The 16,922-nt window shown below is 40.2% G+C and overlaps 1 protein-coding gene and 1 pseudogene across 1 annotated transcript; both read left to right on the forward strand.

The window, feature by feature from the left end:
• The first annotated feature begins 8,854 nt into the window (after positions 1–8,854).
• Positions 8,855–10,514, forward strand: PIGM (phosphatidylinositol glycan anchor biosynthesis class M). Its single transcript, XM_074223111.1, has one exon. The coding sequence runs from the start codon at positions 8,953–8,955 to the stop codon at positions 10,183–10,185; it is 1,233 nt and encodes a 410-aa protein (XP_074079212.1). The 5' UTR covers positions 8,855–8,952; the 3' UTR covers positions 10,186–10,514.
• A 4,046-nt stretch (positions 10,515–14,560) lies between these two features.
• On the forward strand, positions 14,561–15,703 carry LOC141513365 (ADP-ribosylation factor-like protein 1 pseudogene; annotated as a pseudogene).
• The last annotated feature ends 1,219 nt before the right edge of the window (positions 15,704–16,922 follow it).

Genomic DNA, 16,922 nt, shown 5'->3' on the forward strand with positions numbered 1-16,922 from the left:
AAATAGTTAAATTAAATGTGAGATTAATAATTACTCCAATTTCTATTGTGCTTTAAAATTTACAAAGCATTTTGCTCATAATAACTTTGTGAAATAGGGAGAGAAAGTATTATTATCCCTATTTTACAAATGGGAAAACAGTCTCAGAAAAGTTAACTAATTGCCTAGGGTAATAAAACTATGAAATATTGGAGCTGGAACTTGGCCCCAAATCTTCTGACTTCAAGTGTTTGTTCTTTCCGTGATAATTATGCTTAGGAAGTTTCAAGGACAGGGATTACTTTGGAAAAGGCATCACAAAGTGGGTGATACTTGAGCAGGTCTTTGAAAAATAGATAGAATTAGATAAGTAGAGGGGAATAGGGAATATATTCTCAGTGGGAAAATAGCATGAACAAAGACTGGAGAATAAAAATGGACAAGGTATATTTGGGAGTGAGCAGTGGTTAGAGTGCAAGGCCTGGAGTCAGCAAGACTCACTTTCCTGAGTTCAAATCTGGTGGAAGAAGCTTACTAGTTATGTGGCCTTGGGTAAATCACCATTAGTATTGGTTTCCTCATCTGTCAAATGAGCTGGAGAAGGAAATGGTTAAACGATTCCAGTATCTGCCAAGAAAGCCTCAAATGGGGTCAAGAAGAGTCTGACACAACTGAAAATGACTGAATAACAAGAAAAATATTTAGGAATCACTAAAAAGACAAATGTGGTTACAGTAGAGTTTTTAGGGGGAAGGAGAAATGGAATATAAGCCTAAAAAAAATTTGAGGCCAGATTGAAGAAAACCTTGAATGTTGAATGCCTAGTTATAAAGCCCAACTGTGTGTAAAGTAGTGTGTTAAGCCACTAGGTTATAAATAGGCAAACTAGGCAAACATTACATCCTTGATGTCAAGTAACTCACATTCTAATAAGGGAAGGAAGCATATAGAGGAGATTTCAGCTTCAAGTCAGAGGAAAAGGCCCAGAGGTCCTTCAGGAATTTGGATTTTATTCTGTAGGCCAAGAAATGAAGGTCTACAGAAAACCTCTAAGCACCTCCTAGGTTGGGATTTCCATCTGTGGGCCCCAAACCTGGTCATTCCTTGCTCTAGTCAAAGATTTGGCATGACAGGTTACTCTCGGTGCTCATGACACTTTGGGACAAATTAATTAAATAAACATTACGTGAAGCTTACTAGGTATAAGACACTGTAGTAAATGCTTTGGGGATGGAGGGAGGGAAAATCAAGATTATTCAGAGGCAGCTTCTGCCCTTTAATATCTTATTTTCTAATAGGGGAGAATACAAAGCATCAGTAATATAACACAGAGGATGCTACAATTACAGAGGACTTATGATGAAGCCTGCTGCCAGACTGAGATATAGACAATGCAGGAAGCCATTTTGCTTGACTATACATGTTTATAACAGGGGTATGAGTTTTCTTCCTTTATCAATTGGGGGTGGGGTAGGGGAGAGAAGCAGATAGGAATCAGAGAACGTGGATATGAAAATAAAATTTAATTAAAATTTTTTTTAAATCAAGTATGGTATAATAGAAAAAGTAATTGGGAGTTAGGCTACCTGATTTCCAGTGCCTGCTTTGCCATTTTCATCTGGTCCCACAAAGGATTAGACATTTTAGATTGAGGGAGATGGTATCCTTCCTGGTGGGGGATTTAGAGTTTATAACATTTTCATGGTTTCTGGGAGGTCCTTTTGTTAAAGCCTAGAGAACCCTGAAATAGCTGGGTGGTGTAGTGGATAAAGTGCTAGATCTAAAGACAGGAAGACTCATCTTCCTAAGTTCAGATCTGGCCTCAATTGTTTTCTGTGTGACCCTGGGTAAGTCACAACCCCAAATGCTTCAGTTTCCTCATCTGTCAAATGAAATAGAGGACATGGCAAATCACTCCAATATCTTTGCCATTGTTGTTGATCAGTCATATTGTAATTCCATTTGGGGTTTTCTTGGCAAAGATACTGGAGTGGTTTGTCATGTCCTTCTCCAGTTCATTTTATAGATGATAAAACCGAGGCAACTGGGATTGTGACTTGTTCAGGAACATACAACTAATAAGTATTTGAGACCAGATTTGAATCCAAGAAGATGAGTCTTCCTGACTCCAGGCCCAGAACTCTATCCACTGTGCCACCCATATTTGCCAAGAAAACCTCAAATGGGGTCACAAAGATTCAGACCTGACTGAAACACCTGGACAACAATAGCTCTCTGCATCCAGGCTGGTCTTTAAGTACTATGTCATCTAGTTGCCACAAAAGGGCTCACAGGAAGTCAGAAATGAGTGAAAAACTACTACAAAGAGAATCTTGGCTCAATATATTAGCCTAAGAGGACCTCAAAATATAAGACTAGGTAAATTTCTCTTTCAATTTACATTTTCTACTTGGCACCTTGGCACATTATTTTTGAAAATAATTATATTTATATACACACACATACATGTATATATGTATGTGTTTCCATTTATACTTTTATGTTTCAAGAATCTGTGGTTTTCATTGACAAGGACTCTCTACAGCTGCAGATCCCAACTCAACTCCTCTTTAACTTGTTGACTCTCTTTGAGAGTTCTTAGTATTAAAAAATCTATTGCCTCTCTGCCAAACTTGGAGTCTTGCAAAGTTAACCAGGTTGTTCTTTGAAAACAGGTATACAGTCTATCACTTCAAAGGCTTGCTTGCTCTACTGGCATAGATTCCAAGAATTCAGGGTCACCTCCATGACAAGAGTCATCAGCTTAACTGGTTGGGGAAAAACCACAGTCAGAGGGATTGCTTTCCCAGAGTCAGGCTCATTCATTGTCTGCTGGTAATGCTTAGCCCTGCTGCACAATTTGTGGTAGTAGGGATCTTTCCCTTGCAAGTAAACATTAGAAAACACATTTTTATGGTCTAGAAAAGGTCTGTCCAACCTTAGGTTATCTTAGGGCTGCATTAAAGTAAAATAATTATTCAAACGTTGCACCCAGAATAAAAAATGAGGGCTCCAGAGCCAAGGTTCTTAGATAAAAATAAAATGTTGCCTCATAATGTCTTAGAGAGTAGGGTGGGGGGACTCACATCCTTAATATGACAATTAAAGGTACAAAGCATGAAAGCACACACAAAACAACAAAGCGACGACACAACAGGATGAAGGTAGGTGAACTCTGACTAGTTTGCATTGTATAGGGTACGCATCTCACAGATCAACTGAAAATTCTATGTGATGTGTTCTGTCCACAATACTGCTTAAAAACACCAAAGAAAAGAAACATCAATGAGATTATTTATTATTGGTGGAATTAAAAAATCTAATATACATGTCAATGCAAATTATTATTTTGTTTTTTCACATGTGAAAATTAAAACCCACAGGCTGGCCACATTTTGGACAGCCCTGGTCTAGAATACTGGTATCAAATTGAGATAGAAATGGGGGGGGGGTGTTCACTAAACCACAGTAAAGCTCCCTGCTGGACACATGTTGACTTAGAATACTTATAAATATTATTTATATTTTACTACATGTTTATTTTATTAAATATTTCCCAATTATATTTTTATCTGGTTGCACACTTGAGTGTTGTGGACCTCATGTGGCTGTGTGTGGAATGGAGAAAGGGAGTAGAAGGGAAAGTGAGAAGTGAGTGCTAGAACTGAGCCCCAAAATGCATAATAATGTTTGTCCTTTGTTCTCAAAGAAGACCATGACACCAGGGAGGTGATGCTGGCAGAAACCACAGATGCACAGGAAGGAGCTACAGTGTTCCATTTGAGTTCAATGATCAAAGAAGGCCCAGATAGTAAAAAGATGAGAGTGCTAGAGCTAAAGGCAAAGATACTTTATATCCTTTTAGCTGAATGGATTCATCAAAGACACAAGTTTTAGGGCTAATTCCTCCACAAAAAATAAAGAGTTGGATTTTGAGACTTTTTAAAAGAAGAATAAACAAGTTTTAATAATTGACAGAGGGATCCATATATACATATATAAATATATTTCTATATTTCTATATTCCTATATACACATACAGACTCACACTCACACAGAGAACAAGATATAATATATGTATATATATGGAAATATATATATATATATATGTATGAAAATAAAAGAGGGGAGGCACTAGAATTAAGAGGTGTTGGAGAAGGCTTCCTGTAGATATGGAATTTTAGTTGGGACTTGATGGAAGTTAGGGGGGTTAGAAGTCAGAGGAATGACAGGAAAGTATTCCAGGAATGGGGGAGAGCCAGGAAAAAATGTGTGGAAAAATGACATGTCTTGAGTGTCATCACTCAGTTGATAGTGTTACTGGGTTGGAGAGTAAGGTGGAAGAAGACTGGAAAGGCAGGGAGGGGGCTAGGCTATGAAGGACTTTGAATGCCAAACATAACATTGTATACTTGAATCCTACTTGGAGAAGACCCCTCTTTCCATACCAATTTACTTTACATTGACTAAGAAGCATAGCCTCACAGCTACTTGTCCAAAAAGATTCAACCCAAAAGGAGAATTCATTCAGGAGAATATGATGTATAGTAGAGGGAGAAAAACCACACACTGAGTCTAGACAGAAATAAATCCTGAGAGGAAGTCCACTGAGGCAGGTAGCGGGATTGAGGAACTGGACCCCAGGCAGCAGAAAAGAGAAGTAGTTATGGAGTCAAGGAATAGGAGAGTGATAAGTGGAGAAAAGCCGACCTTGGAAAGCACAACTAAACTCTTCAGCCAGCAGATATAGTGTACCAAGGGGACATCTGCAAGTGCTCCATAGGAGAGAGATTTCCGGGACCTGCCATTCTGGAGATGTGAATTATTCTGGTCACATATTCCAAACATATTTGGTACACTACCAGTATACTCTGTGTATTTCTGGAAGAATATGTTCCTGGGGTTATGGGGAGAATGTTTTTTAGTCACTGTTCACACAGTCTTAGTAAAGAGTTGTCCATGTATACTGGCTGATTGGTCATGGGAAGCATACCACAACCAAGTGGTAACTTATGATTTTACAGTTTTAGAAATGAGGTTCTACAGGATAATCCTAGAACCTAAGTGGTAAATTGTTTTGCGGGGAACCACCCCAAAATGAGTGTCTGTTAAGTGAATATCCCATAAGATGACTGAGAAAAAAATTTAAAGCAATTTTTAGCAAGAGATGTATAAAGCAATTTTAAAGCAAGAGATGTAATGTCCTGCCAGCAGGCAGGGGTAGTGTAAGGTTCAAATGAGATGAGAGACTTTGCAAAGCACTTTGCAAACCTTAAAGTCTTTTATAAACATCAATACAGTCACTTGACTTCATTCCCTGAGCCTCTACTGTACTTCTCTTGAACTCAAGCAATGTTTCTAGAACCATGCAGACAAATAATGTAAATGTTTAACACTGATCTCACTGCAGGAGGTGGAGGAGGAGGGACAAGAAGTGTTTATAAATACTTTTACTTTAGTCTGCATTATTAACATTTTCCACATCACTTTCTTAAATCTAGAAATCAACAAATCAAGGACTGATTTGTAGCAATTGATAATTTCTGAGATGTTGATGCCCACTGAAAATTTAACAGTGGGCTTTTGCAAACTGGTTAGAGCTACTTCTAACAGAAAAGCACAGAAAAGAATCAAAAGGACAATTTAGCCTGCATGTAGAGCATGTGGAAACAATCAGGAAAAATAGATTAGACTTGGGCTATGAAGGTTTTTTTTTTTAAATAACAAAAAGGCTCATATTTCATCCTAGAGCAAATAGGGAGTTAATAATAGCAATTACCATTTATAAAGTAGGCACTGTGCTGAGGCTTTTCAATGAAGAACCCTGGGAGGTACTGTGATATTATTATCCCCCCCTTTTATAGGAGATACTGAGGCAAACAGAGGTTAGCGACTTGCCCAAAGTTATACAACTAGTAAGTAAGGGTCTGAGACCAGATTTGAACTTGGTCTTCCTGATTTTAGACCAGTCACTCTCTCTAACTGTGTCACCCAGCTGCCAAGGAGACAGGATCATTCTTCAGTAGGGGAAAGACATCATGAGACATGAGCTTTCTGAAAATCCAAATTATAGCTTTGTAGAGGATGCTTTGAAGAGGGTAGAGACTGGGGGGTGGGGTTCAAAGCTCCAGTGAGACATCAACTAGGAAATACTGAAAGCGGAGAATTCAGCAAGTAGGAAAGAATAGTTCAGTCAGGAAAGAGCTAGAGTGTTTAACTTAGAAAAGAGAAAATTGAAGGGAAAGACATGGACAATCTAATTGGAGACTTTTACATGGAAGAAGGATTAATCTTGGGCTACATGGCCCTCAAAGGCTGAACTAGGAACATGGGTAGAAGTTACATGGAGGCCAAATATCTAATTGAACCAGAAAACTGAGATTGAAAGCTCGGATCCTCCTGTCTCTCCCTAAGGAGAAGAGAAGACCAGGAGTTCTTTGGCACAGAGAAAATGCAAGCATGTGGGGGCAGCTAGGTGGCGCAGTAGAGGGGCAGCTAGGTGGTACAGTGGATAGAGCACTGGCCCTGAAGTCAGGAGGACCTGAGCTCAAATTTGACCTCAGACACTTAAAAAAAATTACCTAGCTGTGTGACCATGGGCAAGTCACTTAACCCCATTACCTTCCAATAAAAACCAAAAAAAAAAAAAAATGCAAGCATGTGGTGAGGATGGCTATAAAGATCTCTGATAGTAAGAGGGTCACTGTAACTTGGATGCCAGTGTGTAGCCTCAGCAGTGTGAGGAAGCAGGACTTTGGCCCTAGCTCCTGAAAGCAGGCTCTCTGCCACTCTGGTTACCCTTGGGAAGATCCCCAGCTGTCAAGGTTCTTGCTAAACTGTGACACTCAGGTTGATAATAGCTGACATTTATAGAGCATTTTAAGGTATGGGAAGCACTTTTAAACTATGCCCTCTGTACTTTAGCCATTGATTTCTTCCTCTTTCCCCGCACTCCTTTTCTATTTCCAACATTGAAGCTATGCTCATTAGAATGTAAGCTCCTTAAAGAGAAGGTCTCTCTTATCTGTAGTTGTAACTCCAGCCCTTAGCGCAGTGTCTACCCATAGTAGGCAATCATCATCATCATTCATTCATTTGACATCTATCTGAATACAAAATTCCAGAAGTCTGAACAAGTCAGAGCGCAGTGAAACCATCACCTCCCTCCTTTAGGGCATTACAATATCTGTACCGTGTAGCAGTACCTGACTGATAGAGAGCGCTGGATAAATGTTAGTCATATATAAATCTGATAATAATAGCTAGCATTTGTATAGTACCTACTGTGGGCCAAGAACTTTACAAATAGTACTCATTTAATCCTCCCAACAGCTCTGTGAGGCCATTTTTGGAGTTAAGGAGACTGAGGCAAACAAGTGAAATGCTTTGCCCAGGGTCTCATTGTCCCAGTACTAACTTCAAGATGTCATCTAGCTGCCCCATGATAGGCATACAATCTGTGTTTTGATCTATTTTATTCATAAAAATGTTAAAAATCACAGGACCAAGCACAGTTCCCAAGGGCTACTGCTCTGTTACTGTTTGGTTCCGGTCATTCAAGAGGGGAGGAATTTTCAAAGCTCCAGTGAGGCATCAACTAGGAAATAGTGGAAGTAAAGAATCCAGCAAGTAGGAGAGAAATAGTTGTCAGGACAGAGCTAGAGTGTTTAACTTAGAAAAGGGAAGATTGAAGGGAAAGACATGGACAATCTAATTGAAGGTTTTTACATGGAAGAAGGATTAATTGTAGGCTACATGGCCCTCAAAAGCTGAACTAGGAACGTGGGTAGAAGTTACAGGGAAGTCAACTGTGGCCCATTCTACTTTTAGCCCATTTTTTTTCACTTTAATGCAGAAAAATTGTATAATTTTTTTTTAATCCAGTGACTTGCTAATTAAAGTTAACCCGTAATAGCAGTAAGAAAGAGTACTGGTGGATTCAGGGTCAACAGATCTGAGATCTTGACTGGCCTCTGTGAATTTTAAAGTTAATATTTTAATAATTATTTCAATATCATCATTTTCTTTTGAAATCCTCATTCTTTTATTTTGTGCGTTAAAACATTATTCTGAGACGGCTTCATAGAGTGCCAAAGGCACAAAATAGGGTTATGAAGTAAAAGGCCCGCTGAGATCTCTTTGACAGTAGGCAATCCGTTAGTTGCAATCTTCCCCCATTTTCGCGGTTTAATAAACTTGATATATGAGGATCAAATGTGATATTTGTAAAACTTTAAACTGCCACTTTAATGCTAGCTAGTATTCATTATTTAAATTGAGGTCTGCGGATAGAGCACGGGCCCTTGAGTCAGGAGTACCTGGGTTTAAATCCGGCCTCAGACAATAACGACCTAGCTGTGTGGCCTTGGGTAAGCCACTTAACCCCATTTGCCTTGCAAAAATCTAAAAAAAAAAAAAATTGAGGTCTGTTCCTGATGAAGCCACGCTGGATCGCGGGGATCTGAAGGACACTAACTATCCTTTTTATAATTCAGTCGGGAAGTCGAGCTCTCTGGCCCCTGGGCTGCAGATTAGTCTCTCTCCATTTTTTTTAAATCCCCCCTCCCCACATCTGCCCTCCTCCAGTCCTGTCTTTCACCATCTTTCAACGTCAGAGCTGACCAATCTCACGGGCGTTGGGCTCTAAAAGGGGCCTACCAGCACCGGGAATTCTAGCTTCGTCCGGCCCCCTCGCAGGCCCCGCCCCGCATTGTTTCCGAGGCTGGGGGAGAAGGCTTCCCCACCCCTTTGACAGCAAAAGGCGCGCCCCCACGGGACAGGAAGTTCCGCCCTTTCCCTAAAGAGAGAGACATTCTGAACCAATCGAGAGCAGAGGGCCGTACCGGAAGGGGTGGGACTAGCTCCCCGGAAGCGGATGTTGTGGCGCCGGACGTCGCTGCGCTTTCCCGCTCTCGGAGCTATGTTCGTGGTGCGGCTCCCGGGCCCCACGGGTCAGGAGAGGCGCTGCCGAGGATGAGGCCGAGGGGCTTGGCAGGGCCCCGGGGCGGACCGGCCGCCTTGTTCGGCGTCGCGCTGGCGGCCCGCGTCGCCCTGATCTTCTACGGCCTCTATCAGGACCGCACCCTGGTGGTGAAGTTCACGGACGTGGACTACCGGGTGTTCACGGACGCGGCGCGCTTGGTGACGGAGGGCCGCTCCCCGTACCGCAGGGCCACGTACCGCTACACGCCGCTGCTCGCCTGCCTCCTTACGCCCAACGTCTTGTGCTCCGAGCTTTTCGGCAAGTTTCTCTTCGTCGGCTGCGACCTGCTCGCCGGCTTCCTGATGCTCCGCCTCCTGCTCCTCTCCGGCCTGAGCCCGCTCCGGGCCTGCGGCCCCTGCGCCTGGTGGCTGCTCCACCCGCTGCCCCTGGTGGTGTCCAGCCGGGGCAACGCCGAGTCGCTGGTCGCCGCCCTGGTGCTGGCCGCCCTGTACCTCCTGGAGAGGAGGAGGGTGGTCGGCGCCGCGGCGGTGTACGGCCTGGCGGTGCACGTGAAGCTGTACCCGGTGACCTACAGCCTCCCCATGGCCCTGTACCTGCAGACTGCGCGGGGCGCGGGGGAGGAGGGCCCCGGGGCCGGGGGGCTGGCCCGGCGGCTGTGCAGCCGGGACCCGCTCCTCTTCGCAGGGGTGGCGGGACTCACCTTTTTTTCCCTGGGCCTAGTGTTTTATTACCAATACGGGTGGGAGTTCTTGGAGCACACTTACCTCTATCACCTGACCAGGCGCGACATCCGACACAATTTTTCCCCCTACTTCTACATGCTCTACCTGACGGCCGAGAGCAAATGGAGCTTTTCATTGGGGCTGGCGGCGTTCCTGCCGCAGTTGGCCTTACTTACAGTTGTTTCTTTTGCTTATTATAGGGACCTTGCCTTCTGTTGTTTTCTCAACACCGCCATTTTTGTGAGTTTTAATAAGGTCTGCACTTCGCAGTATTTTTTATGGTACCTCTGCTTACTGCCTCTCGTGATGCCACAAATAAGCATGTCCTGGAAGAGAGCCGGATTCCTCCTCGGACTGTGGTTCATGGGGCAGGCCTTATGGCTAGCTCCTGCTTATTTTCTTGAGTTCCAAGGGAAAAACACCTTTTTGCTCATTTGGTTAGCTGGTTTGCTCTTTCTTTTTATTAACTGTTATGTATTGGTTCAGATTATTTCTCATTACCAGGTGAGACAGTTGACTAAGAAAATCAAATACCAATAATGGTATTAACGAGGAGTTTCCAGGATTTATGCCCATTATATGGGCCACAAGAGGCTTTTTAAAAAGTGTTTTAGGGGCGGCTAGGTGGCGCAGTGCATAGAGCACCGACCTTGTAGTCAGGAGTACCTGGGTTCAAATCCGGTCTCAGACACTTAATAATGACCTAGCTGTGTGGCCTTGGGCAAGCCACTTAACCCCGTTGCCTTGCAAAAACTAAAAAAAAAAAAAGAAAAAAAGCCTTTTAACTTAATCTTTGAGCATTTTTATCACTGAGGGTGATAAAAATGCTCAATATCACCCTCCCAAAGAAGTCGGGGGGGGGGTGGTTTACAGAAACTCAGTTTATGCCAGAAATCTCAAATACATTGGGGAGAGAAACTTGGAGAAATTGTTGCTTTTTGTGAATACAGTTACTTGGAAGAACACTAGTAAATGGAAATTGCAAATGTGAATACAGATGTCTTCCAAAGTCTTAATGCAGTATTGAACTTTTCATAAGATTAACTTTGCTCTAATAAGACTTTTGGGGTCTCTGTCATGTAAAAGATGAATGAATGTGTTTTCAATTGCCGAAAATCTCTTGGTAGGAAAAATAGGAATCATTTACTGCAAGATTTCATGCAAATTGGAATTTGACTCAAAAGTCTGGATTTAATAAACCCAGTGGGTTTATTATCTTAAATTTTAACTTCCAAGTATTCTCATTTTAAAAATGGAATTAGCAGTCCCAGCCTGATGGTTGTGATTAACAAGTGCTGAATAAAACATTGTTTGATTAGGTAAAATATTCATTCTTTTTAAAAAATTGAGAGTTTGCAGAGCACTACTACATCTTGATGAATAAAACAAATTTAAATTGTTGATGGTGGGCCTTTGCATCTTACTTGAAGCTAAATGCTAAAGCCTCCCATATGTGTCAACTTTCCTTATTAGAATGTGAGCTCCTGGAGAGTCAAGATTGTTGTACTTTTCTGAATGCTTTTTCATTTGTTAATCATGTTATTTCCATGCTTGTTTGGCTTGGTTTGTTTTGACTTTGGGTCTTTTCTGAATTTAAACACTGGTGTTATTGACATGTAATTGATTTTCTATAAGCAAAGAAAAAGTATTGAATATTTAAATCTGTGAAAAAAGCTTATTGTTTGTATATATTGTGTGTTTTTACTTTAGGGACTTTTTTTTAGAAAGAGCCTGTAGCACATTTTTAGTTCTTGATTGCTAAAAAATACTTTTGTTTTTTAAAGAAAGTTAACCTAAAGTGTTTTAGGTGGAATGATTAAAAACTGTGTAACTTTAAATGATCTTTACAATTATGAACACAATTCTACTTAGGACCTTTCTTTAGTTTATATGATTAAGATGAATTGACTAGCCAGTAGAAGGCAGGCTTCCACAAGAGAGTAGAAAGTATTCTCTGAGTCATCCTCTTTTATTGAGTGCTGGAAAATTAATTTCCCTATTTAAATTATGTTATGAATGGTTATTAGAGTCCCACACTAGCAAATTAAAAGCCTGTTGAAACCACAACATAGTAAGGATGGCACATAGCTTGTTTGCAACACTAATCTAGGCTATCAACTTGCTGAAACAGGCAGGCATATTCATTTCCTTGAATAAAATCAGACTACATATGAACATATCTAGAAGTCTGGGCTTTCTAATTACCATTCCCTTTACATAAAAGAAGCCATACTTTTTATAATGATAATTTTTAAAATGCCTTGTAGTATTCATTCCTAAGATGTATTTAAACCTCAGCTCATCCAAAAAAAAGGATTTTCAACCTGTCTATTCATCAAATTATTTTGTCAGTCTGCCAAATATTCCTAAATCTCACTTAATACATTATTATGATACATTGATAGTGAAAATGAAGAATCTAAAGTAGAACCCATATGGGATCAGATTTTCAATTTATAATAATTCAGGAGATTTCAGACCCAGCCTAATTTCTTTAGGCTTCTAAGCAACTAATTTGAATGTATAATGCTGTGGATGAAAACATCCCTAAGCGTTTAATTTTAGCAGTCTTATTGGTTCCTTTGAGACTGGGGATTAGGAGATCATCAGCAAATTGGAAGCTCATAAAGCAAGCGCACCTGAAATGTTATTAGAAATGACACTTATTAGAAATGACACTTTCACATATATGCCTTATGATAAACACAGTGTTTATTGACTTGGATTAATTGCCATAATTTCAAAGTGTGGTTCAAAATTGCAGCCTCTGGAGTAGTTGACCCTTGGAGGAACTTTGGAAGAGGCTGCAACATCATTAGAAATAGAAATTAGAAATGCCAATAGAATTCACTAAAAAATCCTAGGATTTAAAGCTGCAAGAGATCTTGGAGGTCGTCCAGTCCAACCCACTCATTTTATAGGTGATGGGAAAGGCTTAGAGAGATGAAGTAATATACTGAAATCCATAAAGCAAGTAAGTGGCAGAGCTGAGATTGGATATTAGAGAGATGCAAGTGTACTATGAGCTACCAAGGTGACATAGCCTCCATAAAAGCAAATTTCAATCTTAGCCTGCTTTAAAAGCTCATGATGCTTAAAACAAGGGCAATGATAGTTCCCCACACCTAGTAACTGTTCAGTTCTAGCCACCATGTTTTTTTTAAGGACTTTAATAATCTGGAGAACATTGAGAGGGGGACAGCTAAATAGTGGGTAGATGTAATGTATTACAAGGTCCAATTGAAAAAAGCTGCACATGTTTCAATCCTGGAGAAATTTTGGGAAGGTGGAATGATAATTGCTTTCATATATTTTAAGGCTGTCAGGGAAAAGAGAAATGATAAAGATATTAAAGATTTCTGATTTAAGTAACAAGTTATCTTGAAAAGGCAGCAGAGTGACTTCAATAATTTGGAATGTTACTTTAAACTCAAAATATGACTTTGTTTAACAGTATGCCATGTAACAGTATGCAATGTCTTGTTTGTCAGGAAGGATATAAATCAGAAGTTAAGGTTGCTGTGTCTTCATTGAAGTCCCTTAAATTGTTTTCCCCTCAAGCTGTAAATGGCAATAATAATAATAATAGCCTTTCTTCTCTTTGGAATGTATAAAAACATCTCTGAGAATCTCACTAGGGAGAGAAGTCTGGTGTCTAAATTCTGGCCTCAGTATTCAATTCATATTTCATCCTTGGACTAATTCACTTTGTTAGGAGAATTATTTGTATTTTTAGAGGGGTTCTCCTTGGTTCCAGAGACAGAATTAAAAGCAATAGGAATAAGTTGCAAGAATAAATTGAAGTGAGTAGGAACACAGCAGCCCAGCTTTTTCACAACTGATTCAGTGGCCAGTAAGGGCATAACTCATTGGTAGAATTTACCCTCACAATCCTATAAAGAAGATAATATCTTACTTTTGCAAATGAGGAAACTGTTTTTGAGAAGCTAAATAATTTGTTTAATGTCATTCAAAGTGCAATAGAGGGAACGCCCAGTCAAACAATATTTTTTCCAGTATAGCTTGCTACTGATCCTATCAATCATTTCAGAGGAGCTATCCTGGAGAGGTTAGGGGAACAATGTCTTCTGGCTCCTTAAAAATACCCTGGGGAGTTTCAGTAAGATATCACCAACTGTGGGAGCTGGGGTCAGAACACATGAATTCAGGACTCGGCTTCACCATTTGTTAGCTTAGCCAAGTTTCAACCTCTCTGGGCTTAGGTTTCATTTCCTCTTTGGTAAAATGGTGATACCTGTCCTGCTTACCTTATCTTGCAGTGTTTTGTGACTGAGTATAAAGCAGTATGGAAATAGAAGAATTTATTAGTTATTTTCTTTAAAACATCCTTCAGGCTATGACTCACGACATCATGGATGTCAGAAGAAAATCAGATATAAATAACAAAGGGGGGGTGGCTAAGTGGTGTAGTGGCTAGAGCACTGACCTTGGAGTCAGGAGTACCTGAGTTCAAATCCAACCTCAGACACTTAATCACCTAGCCGTGTGGCCTTGGGCAATAACCCCATTGCCTTTAAAAATCTAAAAAAAAAAAAAAATTAAAAAAAAATAACAAAGGGAAATGGAAAGATTCATGATTGATATAACCTGGCTGTAAAATGTTAGTAATGGGCAAGTTGCATACAATACAATTAATTTTCAGCATTTATTATGTGCCAGGCCCCTATATTTGGAGGATACAAAAAGAGACAAATTATAGTACCTGCCTTCAAGGAGCTCACATTTTAATAGGGGAGATGACAAACAAATAGGTACAAATAAGCTATATACAGGATAGTTAGAAAATAAGAGAGGGGAAAGCATTAGAATTAAGAGTGTTTGAGAAAGGCTTCCTGCCAAAAATGGGGTTTGGGGACTTGAAACCAGGAAAGTGGGGGGGGGACCTAGTTATAGGGGATAAAGAAAATATTGGGAGCAAGAGATGGAATGTCTTGTTTATGAAACAGCCAAGAGATTAATATCACTGGATCATAGAGTGGGTGACGGAGCAAGATGTAAGAAGACGGGAGGCTTCGCCGGGGACCGGGCCTGAGGAGGCCGGAGTGGCCGCGGCGGCGCCATGGGTGGCTTTTTCTCAACTATTTTTTCCAGTCTGTTTGGAACTCAGGAGATGAGAATTTTAATTTTGGGATTAGATGGAGCTGGAAAAACAACCATTTTGTATAGATTACAAGTTGGAGAAGTTGTTACTACTATTCCCACCATTGGTTTCAATGTTGAGACAGTAACATACAAAAATCTTAAATTTCAAGTCTGGAATTTAGGAGGACAGACAAGTATCAGGCCATACTGGCGATGTTATTATTCAAACACAGATGCAGTCATTTATGTAGTAGACAGCTGTGATCGAGATAGCATTGGAGTTTCCAAGTCAGAGTTAGTTGCCATGTTAGAGGAAGAAGAGCTAAGGAAAGCGATTTTAGTGGTGTTTGCAAACAAACAGGACATGGAACAGGCCATGACCCCCACAGAGATGGCAAATTCACTTGGACTCCCTGCCTTGAAGGACCGAAAATGGCAGATTTTCAAAACATCAGCAACTAAAGGCACTGGCCTTGATGAGGCAATGGAATGGTTAGTAGAAATGTTGAAGAGCTGGCAGTAGCCTCCCACAGTAAAGGTGACATCAGACATCCCTTCTGGAACAGTCAAAAGAGCCACACACTACCACCAAATGTTATACTGGACTGACTGAAACACTCCTAATATTGGAAATAAAATTTTTGTTTAAGGGGGAAAAAAAGATGTAAGAAGACGGGAAAGGTGGGAGGGGCTAGGTAATAAAGGACTTTAGAATGCCAAGTAGTGAATTTTGAATTTGATCCTGCTTATGATAGGGAGTCATTGAAATTGAGTAGGGGAAGTTATCAGACCTGGGTTTTTAAGAAAATCACTTTATTAACTAAATGGCAGATGCATTAGACTAGGAAGAGAACTGAAGCACACAGACCTATCAGTAAGCAATATTAATATTGAAACCCCTTGTCTTATGAAGAATTTTAGAAGGGTTTATATTCTCAGGTAATTTAAAGAATACAGAAAAAATTTTGTCTTTATACCTCTGCTTTTTAAATAGCATCTTGCAAATATTTTAATATTTTTGTCTCTTAGCTTAGGTGGTCTTCCTTTGAGAAGTATATATCATACTTAATAAATCAAAAGATAATAAGTACCTAAGTATTAAATTTTATCAAAGAAACTGGTTATCTTATAAACTTCAAAAAATTTCCATAATTTTGTTTCCTGAGAAATTAATGAATCCTCTCTTCAGTAGCTCTCTGCCAATATATAAAAAGTGCAATAATAAATCCTAGATGAACCCTTACAGCATACCCCAGATGTAGCACTACAACTCTCCTCAGGCTATTTCCACAGATTGAATGGGGTTTGCTTGTGGACCACATGACTGTTGCTCTCTGTTATTCCTAGGTATGACTATTGTTGCAAGTAGCTCTTGAACCCCACCAGTGTGTTTTCTGTTATACACAATTAGTCCCAATGATACCACTGACTTTGAAATATTAAACATTTATTAAATGATCAGATAAAAATTACCATAACACTTCTTCAATAAGACACAAGAATGATTATACTATAGTCCATAAAGGACACCTTAGAAACCTGAATTTACATCACCTAAGTTTGAAGTGTATATATGTGTGTGTGTGTGTGGGGGGGTGTAATGGGAGAGGTAAAGTGGACATGAGTACTTGAGTATACAGAAAATTAGCAGTAAGATGGACATGAGGGGCAGATAGAGCACTGGCCCTGGAGTCAGGAGGACCTGAGTTCAAATTTGATCTCAGACCCTCAATAATTACCTAGCTCTGTAACCCTGGACAAGTCACTTAAATCCCATTGTTGAGATAAATTAAAAATAAAAAGATGGGCATGAGAAGGAAATTTCCATGTGCTGATAGCCTATGACTGACAATTAGAATTTTGTATTGAAATAGGACTATTTGGACTAGTCTTGGATGTTAGTGATCCCCTTTAAGGAACAGTCTGCAGGATAAAGTCATTTGTTTACCCCTGAAATGTGTGTGTTTAAAGTAGAAGCATTATATTCTTTCAGAGAGGCAATAACCCTATGCCTGAGGTTTGCAGCTTTCCAAATATATTCCTTTGGTGGGCACTGAAGCAGTATTAAGCTGTTTCAGTGACAAGCGGTCCCCCTTAAGCTAGACAACAGCAAAGCTCCTCACATCTGCTCTCTGGGCCTCTGAGGAATTGCTCGTTATTTAGCCAGAAAGAGC

Source organism: Macrotis lagotis, chromosome 2 (genome assembly GCF_037893015.1).
Source record: "Macrotis lagotis isolate mMagLag1 chromosome 2, bilby.v1.9.chrom.fasta, whole genome shotgun sequence".
Taxonomy (NCBI): domain Eukaryota; kingdom Metazoa; phylum Chordata; class Mammalia; order Peramelemorphia; family Peramelidae; genus Macrotis; species Macrotis lagotis.

Bases quoted from the DNA above. Each gene is read 5' to 3' on its own strand.
- PIGM (XM_074223111.1), top strand. From the start codon at position 8,953: ATGAGGCCGAGGGGCTTGGCAGGGCCCCGGGGCGGACCGGCCGCCTTG.